The 21415-nt window shown below is 45.1% G+C and overlaps 1 protein-coding gene and 1 long non-coding RNA gene across 3 annotated transcripts in view; one reads left to right on the forward strand and one right to left on the reverse strand.

Moving 5' to 3' along the window:
- The window catches only part of PTGS1 (prostaglandin-endoperoxide synthase 1), a 77509-nt gene extending 57460 nt beyond the window's left edge, over window positions 1-20049 (forward strand). The window contains exons 7-11 of the mRNA XM_089673547.1: window positions 145-228; window positions 2507-2753; window positions 5411-5697; window positions 12685-12832; window positions 17272-20049. Of these exons, the coding sequence (XP_089529673.1) occupies window positions 145-228; window positions 2507-2753; window positions 5411-5697; window positions 12685-12832; window positions 17272-17630 (1125 nt within the window). The 3' untranslated portion in view covers window positions 17631-20049. The remainder of the gene's footprint in view (window positions 1-144; window positions 229-2506; window positions 2754-5410; window positions 5698-12684; window positions 12833-17271) is intronic.
- Window positions 3988-20313, reverse strand: LOC149465215 (uncharacterized). Of its 2 annotated transcripts, XR_016312235.1 has the most exons (3): window positions 20070-20301; window positions 14422-14502; window positions 3988-8439 (listed from the first exon to the last, which is right to left on the reverse strand). It is a non-coding gene; the product is annotated as an uncharacterized LOC149465215 (long non-coding RNA). The 2 variants fall into 2 exon arrangements; XR_016312234.1 differs by lacking the exon at window positions 14422-14502 and having other exon boundaries at window positions 20070-20313.
- Window positions 20314-21415: the final 1102 nt, after the last annotated feature.

Genomic DNA, 21415 nt, shown 5'->3' on the forward strand with positions numbered 1-21415 from the left:
TATTAATGTGGGCACTCCCCTGTCTATACCTGACATTTGGTACCAATTTATGAAGATCTATTCATTGGCTGTGTTTGAATTTGTCTACAAGTATAAAGGGAGTACCCCAAACATATGCTGATATCATTGTAATCTGTCTTGTAGGTTGACCTCAGCCATGTCTATGGAGACTCGCTGGAACGGCAGCACACACTTCGCCTATTTAAAGATGGGAAGCTGAAATATCAGGTGTGTTACATAGTTAGTCTGGCTGAAAAACAAAAACAAAAGTCCATCCAGTTCAACCATTAAAAAAAAAAAAAGTTATCCTACACCCACAGTTGACCCAGAAGAAGGCAAAAAAAAAAAAGCAAAGCATGATGCAATTTGCTCCTGCAGGGGAGAAAAATTCCTTCCTGATCCCCCGAGAGCCAATCGGATATTCCCTGGATCAACTTTACATAAAAATGTGAAATAAAACATAAGTAAAGTATTCTTTTCGGTTTGTGTAAACTTTCTATGAGGACAACTAAAAGATCCAAATCCAGTCCCTGAACGACGCGCAATCCCCGTAAAGAAAACAAATTCCTTTACCTCCCTTGAGGCAGCCAAATCCTCCTTCGTTTGTGTCTCCAGCGCTCCCCCTCCCAGACATTTGGCAGCAGTGCCGTCAATCTAGAAAACAGTGGGCTGGAATAGGTGTGGCCAGGTGTTGGCCGACCAACTACAGACTTGAGAATCAGCATTGACAATTCTGATAGCCACACCCCCCTGAAAATATTTTCTCATCGCTGGGAGTGCAAGCAGGCGCGGCCTACATGAGTGACAACTCCGTTCTGAATTGAAGAGCAGTGCAACACAGTTATAGCAGCTCTCAGACGGGGAGAGGAAGAAGCAACACAAAGCAGCCAATCAGGTGTGCTGCAGTGCTCATGTGCTAACAAGAAACATGCTGATAGGAGGAGAGATCATAGTGACAGAAAGATGAGCTCATCCGGCTGCTGCCTCTCCTTCACTGCCCAATCGCAGACTGGAGGCAGAAAGATGATTTAATCTGTGTAATTATATATATATATATATATATATATATATATATATATATATAATAGTAAAATACTATTAAAATTATACGTTCGTAATATATTTTAAATATTAACAATAAATAAACAATATGAATAATAAATATGAATACATGTGTAAACCATAATAATAAGTTATTAAAAGTAACAAGAATAATAAAAAACAAATATTCATATTAAGTAATATTAATAATAAATAATAAGTAATACATTAGTAATAATTACATAAAAATATTGATAATATTGATAAGTAGTACATTTGTAAACTATAATAATAATAATAATATACAGTGGTGAGCCGGTTTACGAATTTAATGCCTTCTCCGGGACGTTTTGCATTGCGAAAAATTTGTAAACCGAAATGCGGTTTCCCATAGGAATGCATTGAAAAACACCTCCACACTCGCTGCCACGTGCTACCCACAGACTCCAGCATGCACGGGGTGGTGCTATAAACCTCCTAGGCGCAATGCATCCTGGGTAAACTTGCTTCGTATTGCGAAAAAAATTCATAAACTGAGGCATTATTTTCAATGGATTTTAATTTGTAAACTGAAAATTACATTAACCAAGGCGTTCGTAAGCCGAGGTACCACTGTATTATAAAAAGTAATATCAATAATCATATTTGAAAAAAAATTAAATAAGTAAAATTAATGATAAATAATAAGTAATACATTTGTGATAAAAATATTATTATTAAACAATACATTTGTGATAAAAATATTAAACAATACATAAAAACAATACATTTGTGATAAAAAATATTATTATTAAACAATACATTTGTGATAAAAATTATATTAAACAATACATAAAAACAATACATTTGTGATAAAAATATTATTTAATAATATTTTTATCACAAATGTATTGTTTTTATGTATTGTTTAATATTTTTATCACAAATGTATTGTTTAACAATACATCAATACATTTGTGATAAAAAATATTATTAAACAATACATAAAAACAATACATTTGTGATAAAAATATTATTATACAATAAATAATAAATATTGCTAATAAGTAATACATTTGTAATCTATAATAATGATTGATAAATAAAAATTGATAATCCCTACTAGTATTATTTATCAATTATTAGTAGTATTATAACTTAATGTTTTTCTAGCTTACAAATGTATTATTTATTAGCAATATTATTTATTATTATTCTTTCATCACTAATATATTAATATCTATTATTAATATTAGTGATAAAAAAACAAACAATAATAATACATACATACAAATAATATTGTTAATAAATAACAAGTAATACATTTGTAAACTAACAATAAGAAATAATTGATATATAAAAATAATAGGTAATATTAATAATAAATAATAAAAGTCATACTTTAGTGATTTCAGTATGTTACCAGCATGTGTCCCTGGTCATGGCTAACACAATACATTTCTTCATGGGTCTCTTTGCACTTCAGATAATAAATGGCGATATGTATCCACCAACAGTGATCGAAGCTCCCGTTCACATGATCTACCCGGAGAGCATCCCCAAAGAGAAGCAGATGGCGATGGGTCAGGAGGTGTTTGGGCTTCTCCCCGGATTGATGATGTATGCTACTATTTGGCTCCGTGAGCACAATCGGGTGTGTGACGTGTTAAAGAAGGAACATCCCACGTGGGGCGATGAGCAGCTCTTTCAAACCACAAGGCTGATTCTCATTGGTAAGCGTGTTCTATTTCAGTGTACTGCCTCCACTTGTTATGAGCCCAGTTATAGTGGTCCTCAAAAGTTTCCGTCCCCCAGAATATCCGGCCTTGGTACAGACACACACGGGTTACAATGCCAATTCGAGGTTAATGTTCCACATCTGTGGCTTTTTAAATTGCAATTAGTGTCAGTGTATAAATAGTCAATGAGTTTGTTAGCTCTTACGTGGAAGCACCGACTAGGCTAGATACTGAGCCATGGGGAGCAGAAAAGAACTGTCAAAAGTCCTGCGTAACTATCTATTGCTCTGGATTTTGGAGACTGATTCCTCTGATTGGCTATCACAGTGATCAGTCACTGTACAGCCCGGCCCCCTTGTTTTTTTTTTTCTCTCTCTATGAATGGAGGAGAGAGATGCATTGTATCTCTCTAACTCCTGTCATAGAGGGGAAAAAAAATGTTTGTTAAAAAAAAAGGATAAATATATATTAAAAAATAAAATAGAAAATAAAGAAAAAATACCTAGATCAAGGTTTGATCTTGTTCAGTGCCGGTTAATATTTGTGTCAAGGTCAGGGTCAAAAGTCAAGGTCAGGATTTATTTATTTATTTTTAAAAATGGGTGTTAGTGTCAGTGTGTTTTAGGTAAACAAAATGCGCACTATTGTTTCTTGGCTGTACTCCGGGTACACACAACAAATAACATACACATATAGGGTATCACCGCGATCGTCAAGAGCTGGAGAATTTATTATGGGTTGTTTTTTGGTGGTAGGTTATGGTAGTAACAAGAAACACAAAGCTAAATTAAAAAAAAATTTTTTTTTTTTTTTTACTATTTTGGGCCAGTTTTCCTTTGATAATAGGAAAAAAAAAATCAAGAGATATCCATTACCATTTACCACCAAATAAAAGCCCAATTTGTCCTTTAAAAACGCAGTATAATCCACCCGGATGTACAAAGTAGTTGTGATGATATGTACGGTTTTACTAACACGGGTCAAAGTTGCAAAATTGTGCTTAGGCATTAAGATTTGTTTTACACTTAGGTGTGAAGGGGTTAAGCTCTGTCTGCCCCTTTTTATACAGTGGTCCATTGGATTTGGTAAGAGGCCTCCTGGAGTGGTGACATGTGGTGGTGGAGGCACTTTTTTCCTAACAGGAAGTGTAAGTGTGGGGACACCATCATCTAATTATATGGACTTTCGCTTAATAATTAGTATTGATCACAATAAATTTTGAATGCACTTGTGGACCGTGTTGCATTTATTTGTTGTATTATTTTTATTACACTGTTTAGATTATGAATTGGTATATTATGCAGCGCTCCTATGAGCCCTATGAGCTCAGCCAGCTTTGCTAACAATCCAATATAAATGAAGGCTCACGCACGCAGACATAAAAAAGCCGCTTTCAGATTTGTACTTTGTTTATTTTTGTTTTACGCCTCTGAACGCCACTCTAGGTTCAGGCACATTGTGGTGTCTAGGATTCACCTGTATTCTAGGGCAATTTTCATGGACGTAAAAGAAAATACCCAACCACCGCTTTCAAAGAGGAGTGTATTGGCATCCTTTATTCTGTACTCCATTGAGAACAAGAGCTTACTGCATCCTAGCAACAGAGGATGCTAGGCAAAAAATTGCTGCCTGCTTACTAGCAACAATAGGAGCCACCTACGTCCTGGCAACATGGGGCTCTTAAGATGCTTCCTTGCAAAGCTACCTGCATCTTAACGTAGGAGGATTCTAGGTGGCAATAGCCGACTGCGTCCTAGCAACAGGATGCTGGATGGCTTCCTTCAAAAGCTACTTGCTTACTAGCACCAAAAGGGTGGCGCAAGCCATCTGTGTCCTAGCAACAGAGGATGGTAGACAGCTTCCTTGAGCAGCTACCTACTTCCTACTAATGGAGGATGCTAGGCAGCAATAACCAGCGGTGTCCTAGCAACAGAAAGATGCTGGATGGAGGACACTAGGTGACAACTTCTGCCTACTTCCTAGCACCAAAAGGATACTGGGTGGTACAATCCACCTTTGTCCTAGCAACAGAGGACAGTACACGGCTTGCTTGGGAGGCTACCTACACCTAAACAATGGAGGAGGGTAGGCAGCAGTAGCCTCCTGCGTCCTAGCAACAGAAAGATGCTGCATGGCTTCCTTCAGAAGCTGCTTGTGTCCTAGCAATGGAGCACTAGGCGAAAATTGCTGCCTACTACTAGCACCAAAAGGATGCTGGGCGGCACAAGCCAACTGTGTCCTAGCAGCAGAGGACGCTATCTGGCTTCCTTGAGAAGCTGCCTGCGTCCTAGCAACAGATGGATGTTAGGCAACTTCCTTCAGAAGCCACCTGTTTCCTAGCAACAGAGGCCACTATCTGGCTTCCTTGAGAAGCTGCCTGCGTCCTAGCAACAACACATGGATGTTAGGCAACTTCCTTCATAAGCCACCTGTTTCCTAGCAACAGAGGCTACTGTCTGACTTCCTTGAGAAGCTGCCTGCGTCCTAGCAACAGATGGATGTTAGGCAGCTTCCTTCATAAGCCACCTGTGACCTTGCAACAGAGGCCACTATCTGGCTTCCTGGAGAAGCTGCCTGCGTCCTAGCTGGCTCTGCAAGACCCTCCATATCTGCCTTTCCATTCTTATATCTGCGTTTTCTGTTGCTTGCAGGAGAGACCATTAAGATTGTCATTGAAGACTATGTACAACATCTCAGCGGCTATTACTTGAAACTGAAATTTGATCCGGAACTGCTCTTTGGGGTCCAGTTTCAGTACCGTAACCGGATTGCTGTGGAGTTTAATCAGTTGTATCACTGGCATCCCCTAATGCCCGACGGCTTCATCATCATGGGACAGGAATATAACTACAGTAACTTTATTTACAACTTTTCCATGCTGACAGACTACGGAGTGGAAGCACTGGTGGAATCCTTCACAAAGCAAATTGCTGGAAAGGTAAGCTACCTCTAGCAACATATCAATCCATACTGTATGAATAAATGGTGCACGCCTCGTACTGCTGGTTTCCATATTATATGTAGCGCCATCTGTAGGACATAGTAACCAATAGACTCTGCGTTCTTCCGAACAATACCTACTGAACAACTCTACAGGGGGCGTGTTGGACCTCTGCAGAGAGACCACGGCTTCAACGTACAAAGTAAAGGTCCTCCTCTGCAGTATGCTGGCAGGAGACAGGCCTTTCTACTCAGACTGTGGCTGAAAAACTTTACACACCTTTTCGTTTTGATGCCCCTGGAATGTATTTACACTGAAATTTCTGTAAGATTGTAAAGCTTATATGAGATTTTATTTTGAGAGTTATCGGGTTCACAAATATTTGAACTTTTACAATCTCCCTTTTAATATAAGTAACATGTGAAGGTAGAAGGAGCGGTCACCATATGCCACACCGTAACTTTTTGCTACCACAGGAAATCGTCCCAGGATTTTTTTTTTTTTTTAAAGGGTTTGAGTTTTATTCTAGAGTTAGGGTTATTTTTTTTCTAGGGTTTTGGTTTTTTCTGGGGTTTGGGTTTATTTTCTAGGGTTTGGGTTTTTCTTCTATGGTTGGGGTTTTTTTCGTCTGGGATTTGGATTTTTTTCTGGGGTTTGGGTTTTATTCTGGAGTTAAGATTTGGGTTTTTCTATAGGATTTGGGTGTTTTTTCCTGGGGTTTGGGTTTTTTCAGTAGTTTTTTTTTCTAGGGTTTGGGTTTTTCTTCTATGGTTTGGTTTTTATTTTGGAGTTAAGGTTTGGGTTTTTCTATAGGGTTTGGATTTTTTCTATGGTTTGGGTGTTTTCTTTTCCCTGGGGTTTGGGTTTTTCAGCCGTTTTTTTTCAAGGGTTTGAGTTTTATTCTGGGGTTTGGGGGTTTTTCTTTATAGGGTTTGAGTTTTTCTTCTATGGTTTGGGTTTTTTTTCTGGAGTTAAGGTATGGGTTTTTCTATAGGGTTTGGATGTATTTTTTCCTGGGGTTTGGGTTTTTTCAGTAGTTTTTTTTTTTTCTAGGGTTTGAGTTTTATTCTGGGTTTTTGTTTTTAATAGGGATTAGGTTTTTCTTCTATGGTTTGGACTTTTTTGTTCTGGGGTTTGGGTTTTATTCTGGAGTTAATGTTTGGGTTTTTCTGTAGGGTTTAAGTTTTTCTATGGTTTGGGTTTTTCAGTAGTTTTTTTTTCTCTAGGGTTTGAGTTTTTTATTCTGGTGTTTGGTGTTTTTTTATGGGGTTTAGTTTTTTCTTCTATAGTTTGGGTTTTTTTTCCTGAGATTTGGGTTTTATTCTGGAGTTAAGGTTTGGGTTTTTCTATAGGGTTTGGATTTTTTCTATGGTTTGGGTATTTTTCTCCTGGGGTTTGGGCTTTTCAGTATTTTTTGTTTTCTAGGGTTTGAGTTTTATTCTGGGGTTTGGGTTTTTTTTTTTAATAAGGTTTAGGTTTTTCTTCTATGGTTTGGGTTTTTTCTATAGTTTGGGTGTTTTGTTTTTTTCCTGGGGTTTGGGTTTTTTTAGTAGTTTTTTTTTTTTCTACGGTTTGTTTTTTTTTCTAATAGGTTTTTTTTTACTAGGTTTAGGGTTTTTTCTGGGGTTTAGTTTTTTTTTCTGGAGTTAGGGGTTTTTTTATGGTTGGGTTTTGTTTTCTATGGTTAGGGTTTTTTTTTCTATGATTGGGGTTTTTTTTTCTGGGGTTATGATTTTTTTCTAATGTGGTTAGGGGATTTTCTAGTTTAAATTTTTTTGGGGGGGGGGAATTTTTCTACGGTTTGTGTTTTTCTTTCTGTGGTTTTTTTTTTTTTTTTTTTTCTCCTGAGGTTAGGGGTTTATTTTTTTCTGGGGATGGTAGTTTTCTTTGTTAGGGTTTTATTTCTAGGATTTTTTTTTTCTTCTAGGGTTTTGTTGTCCAATATGATTTTAGCTGTGACTTTTTACATTTTCTATTATTGGTGGTAAGTATTTTAAACGAATAACATGTTGGTACTGCAGATGCGCTGCTCTAATTATAGTCAATTGGCCATGAGGGATTAGGTGGAGCATTTTCCTTTCCTGCCTTATATAACACCTTGCTGGATACAAACAACATCCTATTCAGATCAGTAGATGACTGGGAACAGCTTGGAAAGATGACCGGTTATGGCGAACATTCCGAAACTTGTGCAATCTGACACGTAATAAAACTTGGGGAGAAATAATAGCGTACAAACCATTTGGAAACTTGGCACTGCCCGAGGGCCCGGGGTCAGTAGGGGGCCCCATGAGATGCCCTTGGTACCTTTTTCATAGGCTTTTTTTTAGTTTGGGCAAGGACACAGGGCCCCTGGGGGCCCCATGAGTTGTCAGTCCGCCCCTGGTACCTTTCAATGATCGGTGGAAACACTAAATGTAGAAAAAACTTTTTTTTTTACTGTGCAGTTTTCTACAAATATATAATATTCAGAAATCAAAGGAAAACAGATAAAACAATATAAGGGAACGGTTTTACCTGCAGCAGGATTTGTATTTCCATCCATCCGGTCCTGAGATTTACACAGCTCCGCCACACAGCACAGCAACTTTCTCCAATACAGTTTTTAGACTGTAGAAGGAATACAGCGGTGTCTTCAGCCTGTTGATTGGACAGTGAAGGAGAAGCAGCAGACTGATGAGGTCATCCCTCTGCTTCTTCTGTCATGTTTCTTTTCAGCAATGCAGGTCTCCTGGAGGTCTACACAAAGGAGGCGTTTGCAGGTTAATATACATAAAATCATGAAATGCATACTTGATCCTATGGGAAGATTATTGTTGAAGTTCACGGGTCGCACCGGATCCGACTTTAAAATTGTGCGACTTCCAGTGAAATTGTACGATTTCAAAGTCGGGTGTCATTCTGACTTGAGGTGTCAGATGTCTATGAAAGTCGCATCCCGAAGTAGTGAATGCGCCACGTTAGAAATCAGTGCGGCAATAGCGCCCATATATCCAGTCCAGGCCAATTTTCAGCTTTCAGCGCCATCACACTTTGAATAACAATTGCGCGGTCATGCAACACTGTACCCATATGACATTTTTTGCATTTGTTTGAGACAGATAAAACTTTATTTTGGTGGTGTTTATTCACCACTGGGATTTTTTTTTTGCTATATAAATGAAACAGTACAAAAATTTTGAAAAAAAGTTTTTCTTATAAAATGTTGCAAATAAATAATTTTTCTTCATAAATCTTGGCCAAAATGTATTCCGTTATTTTAGTAAAAAAAATAACCCAAATTAGTTTAGAACCAAAAATAAGAATTTTTCAAAAAAAATTTTCATTTTTATTTTATTTTTTAATATTATTTATGTTGGGTTTTTTTTAAAACATACTGTCACCATGTCACTGACACTGTACTACTTGTGGGGGGTGATGAGGATTTTTTTTTTTTTACACATTGCTTTTACACCCATAAAGGCTGTAAAAGCAACCACTTCTCTCTGGCTTCGAAAACCGGACCTAAGAATAATCAGCTGATTTTCGCTGTTAGTGGGGTGATGACACCGGCCGATTTTTGTGGTTCCTCCCCCATTTTGTTTATCGGGCATGCTGGGAAATTCGTGAAAAACGACCGATTTTCGAAATCATTGGTGGCACCATCAGATTACAGAACAAACAATGTTTTTGATTTTTGAAAACATCCTGTCCTGTCCTATTTGTGATAGTCCTTCATATCACAGCTCCACCCTTACATCACATTGCCCTTCCCATCACAGCCCCCCCCCCTTCATATCACAGCTCCACCCTTACATTCCACTTCCCATCACAGCCCCCCCCCCTTCATATCACAGCTCCACCCTTACATCACATTGCCCTTCCCATCACAGCCCCCCCCCCTTCATATCACAGCTCCACCCTTACATTCCACTTCCCATCACAGCCCCCCCCCCTTCATATCACAGCTCCACCCTTACATCACATTCCACTTCCCATCACAGCCCCCCCCCCTTCATATCACAGCTCCACCCTTACATTCCACTTCCCATCACAGCCCCCCCCCCTTCATATCACAGCTCCACCCTTACATCACATTGCCCTTCCCATCACAGCCCCCCCCCCTTCATATCACAGCTCCACCCTTACATCACATTCCACTTCCCATCACAGCCCCCCCCCCCTTCATATCACAGCTCCACCCTTACATCACATTCCACTTCCCATCACAGCCCCCCCCCCCCTTCATATCACAGCTCCACCCTTACATTCCACTTCCCATCACAGCCCCCCCCCCTTCATATCACAGCTCCACCCTTACATCACATTGCCCTTCCCATCACAGCCCCCCCCCCTTCATATCACAGCTCCACCCTTACATCACATTGCCCTTCCCATCACAGCCCCCCCCCCCCTTCATATCACAGCTCCACCCTTACATCACATTCCTCTTTTCATCACAGCCCCCCCTTCATATCACAGCTCCACCCTTACATCATATTCCCCCTCCCATCACAGCCCTCCCTTCATATCACAGCTCCACCCTTACATCACATTCCACTTCCCATCACAGCCCCCCCCCCATGTCACAGCTCCACCCTTACATCATATTCCACTTCCCATCACAGCCCCCCCCCCTTCATATCACAGCTCCACCCTTACATCACATTCCACTTCCCATCACAGCCCCCCCCCCCCCCTTCATATCACAGCTCCATCCTTACATCACATTCCCCTTCCCATCACAGCCCCCCCCCCCTTCATATCACAGCTCCACCCTTACATCACATTCCCCTTCCCATCACAGCCCCCCCCCCCCTTCATGTCACAGCTCCACCCTTACATCACATTCCCCTTCCCATCACAGCCCCCCCCCTTCATATCACAGCTCCACCCTTACATCACATTCCCCTTCCCATCACAGCCCCCCCCCCTTCATGTCACAGCTCCACCCTTCCCATCACAGCCCCCCCCCCCCCCTTCATATCACATTCCACTTCCCATCACAGCCCCCCCCCCTTCATAGTACAGCTCCACCCTTACATCACATTCCACTTCCCATCACAGCCCCCCCTTCATATCACAGCTTCATCCTTACATCACATTCCCCTTCCCATCACAGCCCCCCCCCCCCTCCTTCATGTCACAGCTCCACCCTTCCCATCACAGCCCCCCCCCTTCATATCACAGCTCCACCCTTACATCACATTCCACTTCCCATCACAGCCACCCCCCTTCATGTCACAGCTTCACCCTTCCCATCACAGCCCCCCTTCATATCACAGCTCCACCCTTCCATCATATTCCACTTCCCATCACAGCCCCCCCTTCATATCACAGCTCCACCCTTACATCACATTCCACTTCATATCACAGCTCCACCCTTACATCACATTCCACTTCCCATCACAGCCCCCCCCCCATGTCACAGCTCCACCCTTACATCATATTCCACTTCCCATCACAGCCCCCCCCCCCCTTCATATCACAGCTCCACCCTTACATCACATTCCACTTCCCATCACAGCCCCCCCCCCCCCTTCATATCACAGCTCCATCCTTACATCACATTCCCCTTCCCATCACAGCCCCCCCCCCCCCCTTTATATCACAGCTCCACCCTTACATCACATTCCCCTTCCCATCACAGCCCCCCCCCCCTTCATGTCACAGCTCCACCCTTACATCACATTCCCCTTCCCATCACAGCCCCCCCCCTTCATATCACAGCTCCACCCTTACATCACATTCCCCTTCCCATCACAGCCCCCCCCCCTTCATGTCACAGCTCCACCCTTCCCATCACAGCCCCCCCCCCCCCCTTCATATCACATTCCACTTCCCATCACAGCCCCCCCCCCTTCATAGTACAGCTCCACCCTTACATCACATTCCACTTCCCATCACAGCCCCCCCTTCATATCACATTCCCCTTCCCATCACAGCCCCCCCCCCCCCTCCTTCATGTCACAGCTCCACCCTTCCCATCACAGCCCCCCCCCCTTCATATCACAGCTCCACCCTTACATCACATTCCACTTCCCATCACAGCCCCCCCCCCCTTCATGTCACAGCTTCACCCTTCCCATCACAGCCCCCCTTCATATCACAGCTCCACCCTTCCATCATATTCCACTTCCCATCACAGCCCCCCCTTCATATCACAGCTCCACCCTTACATCACATTCCACTTCATATCACAGCTCCACCCTTACATCACATTCCACTTCCCATCACAGCCCCCCCCCTTCATATCACAGCTCCACCCTTACATCACATTCCTCTTCACAACACAGCCCCCCCCCCTTCATATCACAGCTCCACCCTTACATCACATTCCACTTCATATCACAGCTCCACCCTTACATCACATTCCACTTCCCATCACAGCCCCCCCCCCTTCATATCACAGCTCCACCCTTACATCACATTCCACTTCCCATCACAGCCCCCCCCCCCTTCATGTCACAGCTCCACCCTTCCCATCACAGCCCCCCCCCTTCATGTCACAGCTCCACCCTTACATCTTATTCCCCTTCCCATCACAGCTCCCCCCTCCCTTTCATGGACACGTTTAATAGCAAAAAGTCAAAAATATTGTTTTTTTTTTTTTCAGAACTGTTGGTTTTTTTTGCTTATAGTGCAAAAAAATAAAAACTGCAGACGATCAGATACCACCGAGAGAAAGCTCCATTTGTGGGAGAAAAAAAAAGGACATAAATTTAATCCGGGTGCAGCGTTGCACGACCGCGTAATTGTCAGTTAAAGTAACGCAGCGCCGTATCGCTAAAAATGCCAAGTCAGGAAGTGGGGGGGGGATTCTCTGGAGGGTGAGGGGTTAAACGTCTGTTATGCCACTTCAACAGTTTTGTGTTTCTGTACAAATGTGAGGCGTCACGCCTGTCTTCACTTCTGATTGTTAAAACCCATCAATAAAATACTGTATAAGCAGATTAAATGTCAGATGTAAATATTTGCTTTCTGCTCAATTTTTCTTTTTTTTAGATTGGAGGAGGAAAAAACCTTCACCCTCGTCTGTCACATGTGGCGATCGGGGTCATCGAAGAGTCGCGCAAACTTAGAGTGCAGCCGTTCAATGAATATCGCAAGAGGTTCGGACTGAAGGCGTACAAGACGTTCCAGGACTTAACAGGTAAAAGGACGGCCAATGATGACAGTATGGAATGTTTCCTGTCCGCCTGTACTTACCCCCCCCCCCCCCCCCCAGCAATGTGACATCTGTGATTGGACACCAACGTCTTTGCCTATCTTCTCCTGACTGGCATCTTTTGGCCATCCTGATTGGTTGGCTGAGCATGATGTGACTTCCATGCATGTGGATTGCATTGTCCCGGTACTGAGGCGTGCCCAGAATGTACACCGAGCTGTGCAGATGCACCTCCATGCGTGTTCTAAAGGAGTTTCAGGTTTTATTGTAGGAGATCCAGGATGTCTCCACTGCAATACCTGTCCTGGCCTGTCTGCAGCTTTAACAACCAAACTTGTACTTTGATTGGTGGACACGGAATCTACATCCGGACCCTTCCTCCCAATATAGGGTGTCGGTAGTTGGAGTATGCATTATATTCCTCTTGAATAGGCCGTGCCATGAGGAGTCTGTATAAGGGGGGGGGGGGGTACACCGAGTTACATGGAAGCAAGGAGATGGCCCTTTCATCAATAATAAGCCCCTCTTAACTGTGAATTAAATGGGGACCACTGAACCTATAACTAAATTTCACATTACAGCGCCCACCCCCCCCTCTTTCCATCACCTCCTCTAAATCTCAGTCCCATTCAAGTCACAGCCCCCCTTCCCATCACTGATCCCTCCCCTTACATCACAGCTTCCACCCCCCCCTTACATCATAGTCCCTCCCCCCTTCACATCACAGATTTCCCCCCCCCCTTACATCACAGCTCCCCACCCCTCTTACATCATAGTCCCCCCCCCCCTTTTTACATCACATAAACCCCCCTCCTTTAAATCTCAGTCTCCTTCAAGTCACAGCCCCCCTTAACATTACAGCTCCCACCTTACATCACAGTAACCCTTTCACATCACAATCCCCCCTTTTACATTACAGCCTCCCCTTCACATCACAATCCCCCCCTTTGCATCACAACTCCCCCCACCCTTACATCACAGTAACCCCTTCACATCACAGCTCCCCTTACATCACAGTGCCCCCCCCCCCCATATATTACAGCTTCCCCCTCACGTCATAATTCCCCCAGCCTTACATCACAACTCCCCCACCCCCTTCACATCACAATTCCTCCTCCCCTTCACATCACAGCTCCACCCTTACATCACATTCCACTTCCCATCACAGCCCCCCCCTTCATATCACAGCTCCATCCTTAAATCACATTCCCCTTCCCATCACAGCCCTCCCCTTCATATCACAGCTCCACCCTTAAATCACATTCCACTTCCCATCACAGCCCCCCCCTTCATATCACAGCTCCACCCTTACATCACAATCCACTTCCCATCACAGCCCCCCCTTCACTTCACAGCTCCACCCTTACATCACATTCCCCTTCCCATCACAGCCCTCCCCTTCATATCACAGCTCCACCCTTAAATCACATTCCACTTCCCATCACAGCCCTCCCTTCCCATCACAGCTCTCCCTTCATATCACAGCTCCACCCTTACATCACATTCCACTTCCCATCACAGCCACCCTTCATAGCACAGTCACCTTTGCATCATGGCCTCTTTTCCCCACTTACATCACAACATAATTTCTGCCGCGGCATTGAAGCAAGGCATCAGTCATTGCATGTGTACACTCCTGGCCACTACCTTCTCACCTGCAGGGGAAACAGTTGAGGGGGAATTAAAAACAAGGCTCAACCACTGGGTTTTACCGACACCCCGCCCCAACTGCATTTATTGAAGCTGCTTTTCTCCTGGAGAAAAGCATTTACAAAAGTTCCAGCATGCATAAGGCCTTAGATAATCAAAGGAATGCTCTGAAAATGACAATTTTCGAATGAAATTTTATAGATGTAAGGCCAGCTTCAGAACTAGGAGTGCGCATAGCTGCAGGCTCCTGGTCCACCACAGACCGTGGATTAGCACTTCTTCTTGTGCTTAGGAACGTTTGTCTATAGATTGGAAAGTGGTAAAAAGAGAAAAACAAACCTACATACTCCGCTAGGTGGATGCTGCCTCTGTCCCCTTCGCCTCTAAGATCGAGAACTGAGCGATCAAAGACTGCTGATCATTCAGTTCTTGGTTTTCAGTGAGCCTCTCAGTGCCCAATATAGTGCCAGGCTGTGGAAGGGGTGGGATTGACTTGCTCAGGCTTTCAGCGGCTGGTCAAGGCATCTGGGTGGATCCCAACATTAAAGTCAGGATCTCTCCAAAGTCTGGAGTGACGTCAGCTGACAGCAGGCTTTAGCCCACTGATGGCTCAAAAATGGTTCCAGGGGTGCAGAGCAAAGTGCAAAATAGCTTTGGCCCTACCTCTCCTTTAGCCTGGGTTTACATCGGTGCGGTATATCGCATGTGATTCACACAGGAACCGCACCACATTCCTGTGCAAATCACATGCGATTTGTGTGCGGTGCGATCGGAGCCGTACATTTTGTATGGCTCTATTCGCACCGCACCAGAAACGTGCAGGACCCTTTTTTGGATCTGCACTAGAATCAGATCGCATGAGTATTCACACCTATGCAATCCGATTCTGCACATCGCACTGCGTTTTGCAGACCGCTTTCGGGGTGTTGTTAACTTAACATACACACCTGTGGCGTTTCGCATGAACGGGGTGCGATTCAGAATTCGCACTGACAACGCTGCAAATTCCGCGCCACATCAGTGTGAACCCGGGCTTAGGAACGGCATTCTTTATCTGCTGCCTAATTGGAGGCAAAGTAGCAGATTACATATTTTGTGCGTTCCTGGACTCAGAATTGGATCGTTTCCCCTGTACAGCGATTTGCATGGTTTCCATGGTGGACGTTTGTTCTGATATTTTCTTTTCCCATTACTGATACCTCCATAGACACAGTGCCTGTTCATGATGAATCGCAGACACTCGTCTACAGAGCATTACTTCACTTCTATGACTATGGAAATCCTTTCTGGGAACGTACGCCGTGATCTCAATCGCTGGTTATCGGAACGGAATACGTTTCCTGGAAAAAAAGAGGAAGCCGCCATCAACGTTCTATTGATGTCATGCAAATGGCTGTTCTGTCTGATGCTATTTACAAAGCTATGAATAGGGATGAGTACAGGAGCTCTGGAGGGAACACGGTTCAATTGTGGTCACCGCTAACAAAAAATATATTCAAATCGAAAAAGAACGCCATAGGATGGGCATCAGGATTTTAGAGCGGTATTCAACCCAAAAGCAAATAGTTATTATATAGCAGCTTACCAATTCTTGCATGGGGTGGCTGCATTAGTTTTCTTTATTAGTACACTGCAGCTGCTAAACTGACGTTGAGGAGCTGTTGAGTGTTTTTTTCAGCAGCCCCTGAACTCTCCTTTATGTTTTCCTATGTGTCCGTTTACATGCAGTTGAGTTTACAGTCGTTTTCTTGAACGCAACAAAATCGCATTCAGGAGTAGATTTTACTGCGTTTAAAAGCGTTTGCGTTTAGATGCTTTTTTTTGGCTGGTCCATATCCAGGGCACAATTCACTAAGCGGTAATCTGAGTACGAGGTAGGATAGCGCATAGCATTTTAAAAAAACCCCATTTGAATCCACTAAAAAAAGGCTACTGAAATACCGCAGGAGTTATTTTATCAAGTCATGCAGTATTTTAGTAGTGAAAAGCATGCATTAAGGTTTCAGCTGTCAGCGGGGTTCCAACTGACAGCTGAATGTAAAAGAATTGCCGGCAATTAAAAAATAATGTAAAAAAAAACGGCGTGGGGTCCCCCCCTCTCATCCATACTAAGCCCTTCAGGTCTGGTATGGATTTTGAGGGGAAGTCCCACACCAAAATTAAAAAAAAAATAAATGGCGTGGGGATCCCCCCCCCAAAATCCATACCAGACCCTTGCCCGTGCATGCAGCCCAGCAGGTCAGGAAAGGAGGGGGGGGGGGCGCAAGCGAGCGTGAACCTGAACCATACCAGGCCACATGCCCTCAATATGAGAAGTTGCTTTGGGGTAGGGGGAGCTGCCCCCCCAAAGAACTTTGCCCCCAATGTTGATGGAGATGAGAGCCTCTTCCGATCGCACGGGAGGCTAATGAGCCTCTAGGGCGGCTTTTACACAGGAGGGAATCGCTGGCTGATTCTTGTAGCTGCAAGCATCATCTAGATATCTCCACTGAAACCCGAAGTCGTAATATGACGTCCTATGGGTGGCGGCTGCGCTAATAGGGGACATAAAAAAAAATAGCAGCAGCCACCCTTTTATTCTCCAGGGTCTCTGCTTTCATAAATATATCACCTTTGGGGGTTCTAAGTCATTTTACAGCAAAAAAATGCTGATTTCAACGTCAGAAAAATTGCCCCGGGCAACCAATAGTAAAACGGTCATCTTTGCGTACGACTTGTAACCTGTCATTGGTACACAACCAACCTGGTGAGTCTGGAATTTTGTTTCTTTCCAGGAGAAGAAGAGATTTCGGCACAACTTGAAGAGCTCTACGGCGATATAGACGCTCTGGAATTCTACCCCGGCCTCTTGCTGGAGAAAACTCACCCCAATTCCATCTTCGGGGAGAGCATGATAGAGATCGGAGCTCCGTTTTCACTCAAAGGACTTATGGGGAACCCCATCTGCTCCCCGGAATACTGGAAGCCGAGCACGTTTGGAGGAGAGATGGGATTCAACCTGGTAAAGACTGCTTCCATCGAGAAGCTGGTGTGCCAGAATGTGAAGAAGTGCCCCTTCGTGGCTTTCCATGTGCCGCGGCCTGATGAAGAAAGACATATATCTTCCAGAGAAAAGAAGAGCGAAGAGCTATAGGGCCCCGGGGTACCGGCCAATGGATGAATATATTTCTGATCGTTTTTTTAAAGGGATTTTTGCTATTAAATTTTACGTGTGTTACTACGTTCAAAATGTTTTTGTACAATGATTACAGGTATGCAGTGCAGTCACTGGGATTGATTTACCAAAGCAGTGGTCTCCAAACTGCAGCCCATTGCTTGTATTTTTCTAGCCCCTGGGGCACCATTTCTCCCACTGACACCAATGACAGGGCGCTTTTCCTCCCAGTGACAGGGCACTATTCCTCCCACGGGCATCAATGATGGGGCACTATTCCTCCCACGGGCATCAATGATGGCGCACTATTCCTCCCAGGGGCATCAATGATGGCGCACTATTCCTCCCACTGACACCAATGATGGGGCACTATACCTCCCACTGATACCAACGATGGGGCACTATTCCTCCCACTGATACCAATGATGGGGCACTATTCCTCCCACTGATACCAATGATGAGCCACTATTCCTCCCACTGACACCAATGATGGGGCACTATTCCTCCCACTGATACCAATGATGAGCCACTATTCCTCCCACTGACACCAATGATGGGGCACTATTCCTCCCACTGATACCAATGATGGGGCACTATTCCTCCCACTGATACCAATGATGGGGCACTATTCCTCCCACTGATACCAATGATGGGGCACTATTCCTCCAACTGATACCAATGATGGGACACTATTCCTCCCACTGATACCAATGATGGGGCACTATTCCTCCCACTGATACCAACGATGGGACACTATTCATCCCACTGATACCAATGATGGGGCACTATTCCTCCCACTGATACCAATGATGGGGCACTATTCCTCCCACTGATACCAATGATGAGCCACTATTCCTTCCACTAACACCATTGATGGGACACTATATCTCCCACTGATACCACTGACCTGGCGCTATTCCTCCCACTGACTCAAATGACAGGGCTCTATCCCTCCCAGTGACACCAATGACGGGGCGCTATTCCTCCCAGTGACACCAATGACGGGGCGCTATTCCTCTCACTGACACCAATGACGGAGCACTATTCCTCTCACTGATACCAATGATGGGACACTATTCCTCCCACTGACACCAATGATGGGACACTATTCCTCCCACTGATATCGATGATGGGGCACTATTCCTCCCACTGACACCAATGATGGGGCACTATTCCTCCCACTGATACCAATGATGGGGCACTATTCCTCCCACTGATACCAATGATGGGGCACTATTCCTCCCACTGATACCAATGATGGGACACTATTCCTCCCACTGATACCAATGATGGGACACTATTCCTCCCACTGATATCGATGATGGGGCACTATTCCTCCCACTGACACCAATGATGGGGCACTATTCCTCCCACTGATACCAATGATGGGACACTATTCCTTCCACTGATACCAATGATGAGACACTATTCCTCCCACTGATACCAATGATGGGACACTATTCCTCCCACTGACACCAATGATGGGACACTATTCCTTCCACTGACACCAATGATGGGGCACTATTCCTCCCACTGATACCAATGATGAGGCACTATTCCTCCCACTGATACCAATGATGGGGCACTATTCCTCCCACTGACACCAATGATGGGGCACTATTCCTCCCACTGACACCAATGATGGGGCACTATTCCTCCCACTGACACCAATGATGGGGCACTATTCCTCCCACTGACACCAATGATGGGGCACTATTCCTCCCACTGATACCAATGATGGGGCACTATTCCTCCCACTGACACCAATAATGGGGCACTATTCCTCCCATGTGGCGAATTTCCTCTTTAAGTGGAAGTATGTGAATGGAAGGTACTTTTAAAAGTAACATTGTTTTCTGACTGTCTAGGTAAAAAAAGAATGTACATTTCATGCTAATTGTCCTTTACAGGGACCTTGTCAGGGTAAAAGACCTTCCTAAAGGTAGGTGCCATGCAACAGAAGAGGTAGTATTGCTCCCATCTCCATGCTGCAGTGGTGTCTCTAACTTCATCCTCAGGCCAGAACCAGTGGACCTCTTCAAGCAGAGCCCATTTCCTGTGAGCTCAGCCTGGTGTTTACACTCCCCCTCCCCCAGGGGCACATCACCACACAGGCTGGGCTCACAGTACCCCAGAATGCCCCCCAGAACCCCCCAACAGAGGAAGAAGGAAATCTGCCATGAGGTTGCTGGACCAGCCAAAAAACTACAGGAAAATGCATGCATGGGACTGTGTGTTCAATAAAAAACCTATTGGGGCTTCAGGGCTGAAGGAGCTGGTGGGCAAAATGCTGGAGTTCCTCTTTATTATGAAGTTACAAAAGTTAAAGTAGTAATAAAGACTTGGCAGTTTTTAGCTTAACAGACTAACAACAACAAAATAAACATTCCCCAGTAAACTATTTGTGAAAATTCTTACCTTGGCTCTTGCCTTTTTCAACTTTCAAAGCTGCTCTCTTAGTGCTGCTTCCCTGAACTTCTGGCCATCACGGGAAAGAGTGGAGAGTGCAGTCTAGAGACAGAAGATATTGCTGTAAGGGGGTAAGGAACCACAGTGGGGGGAGGAGGATTTGGTTTGATGGGGGTAGAGGACACTACAGTGGTGGGGGAGTTGGGGTGATGTGATGTGAATGGGGCAGAAGACACTACAGTGGGGGGTGATGTGAAGGGGGCAGAGGACACCACAGTGGGGGGTGATGTGAAGGGGGCAGAAAACACCACAGTGGGGGGTGATGTGAAGGGGGCAGAGGACACCACAGTGGAAGGTGATGTGAAGGGACCAGAAAACACCACAGTGGGGGTGATGTGAAGGGGGCAGAAGACACCACAGTGGGGGGTGATGTGAAGGGGGCAGAGGACACCACAGTGGGGGGTGATGTGAAGGGGGCAGAAAACACCACAGTGGGGGGTGATGTGAAGGGGGCAGAGGATAGCACAGTGGGGGTGATGTGAAGGGGGCAGAGGACACCACAGTGGGGGTGATGTGAAGGGGGCAGAGGATAGCACAGTGGGGGTGATGTGAAGGGGGCAGAGGACACCACAGTGGGGGTGATGTGAAGGGAGCAGAGGACACCACAGTGGGGGTGATGTGAAGGGACCAGAAGACACCACAGTGGGGGGGGGGGGTGATGTGAAGGGGGCAGAGGACACCACAGTGGAAGGTGATGTGATGTGAAGGGGGCAGAGGACACCACAGTGGGGGTGATGTAAAGGAGGCAGAGGACACCACAGTGGGGGGTGATGTGAAGGGGGCAGAAAACACCACAGTGGGGGGTGATGTGAAGGGGGCAGAGGATAGCACAATGGGGGTGATGTGAAGGGGGCAGAGGATAGCACAGTGGAAGGTGATGTGATGGGACCAGAAAACACCACAGTGGGGGGTGATGTGAAGGGGGCAGAGGACACCACAGTGGGGGTGATGTGAAGGGGGCAGAGGATAGCAAAGTGGGGGTGATGTGAAGGGGGCAGAGGACACCACAGTGGGGGTGATGTGAAGGGAGCAGAGGACACCACAGTGGGGGTGATGTGAAGGGGGCAGAGGATAGCAAAGTGGGGGTGATGTGAAGGGGGCAGAGGACACCACAGTGGGGGTGATGTGAAGGGAGCAGAGGACACCACAGTGGGGGTGATGTGAAGGGGGCAGAGGATAGCAAAGTGGGGGTGATGTGAAGGGGGCAGAGGACACCACAGTGGGGGTGATGTGAAGGGAGCAGAGGACACCACAGTTGGGGGGGGGGGGGTGTATGCAGAGGACACTGTTGTGGG

The sequence above is a fragment of the Staurois parvus genome, unplaced genomic scaffold (assembly GCF_062004578.1).
Source record: "Staurois parvus isolate SC_StPar_1 unplaced genomic scaffold, SC_StPar_1.0 ptg000140l, whole genome shotgun sequence".
Lineage (NCBI taxonomy): Eukaryota > Metazoa > Chordata > Amphibia > Anura > Ranidae > Staurois > Staurois parvus.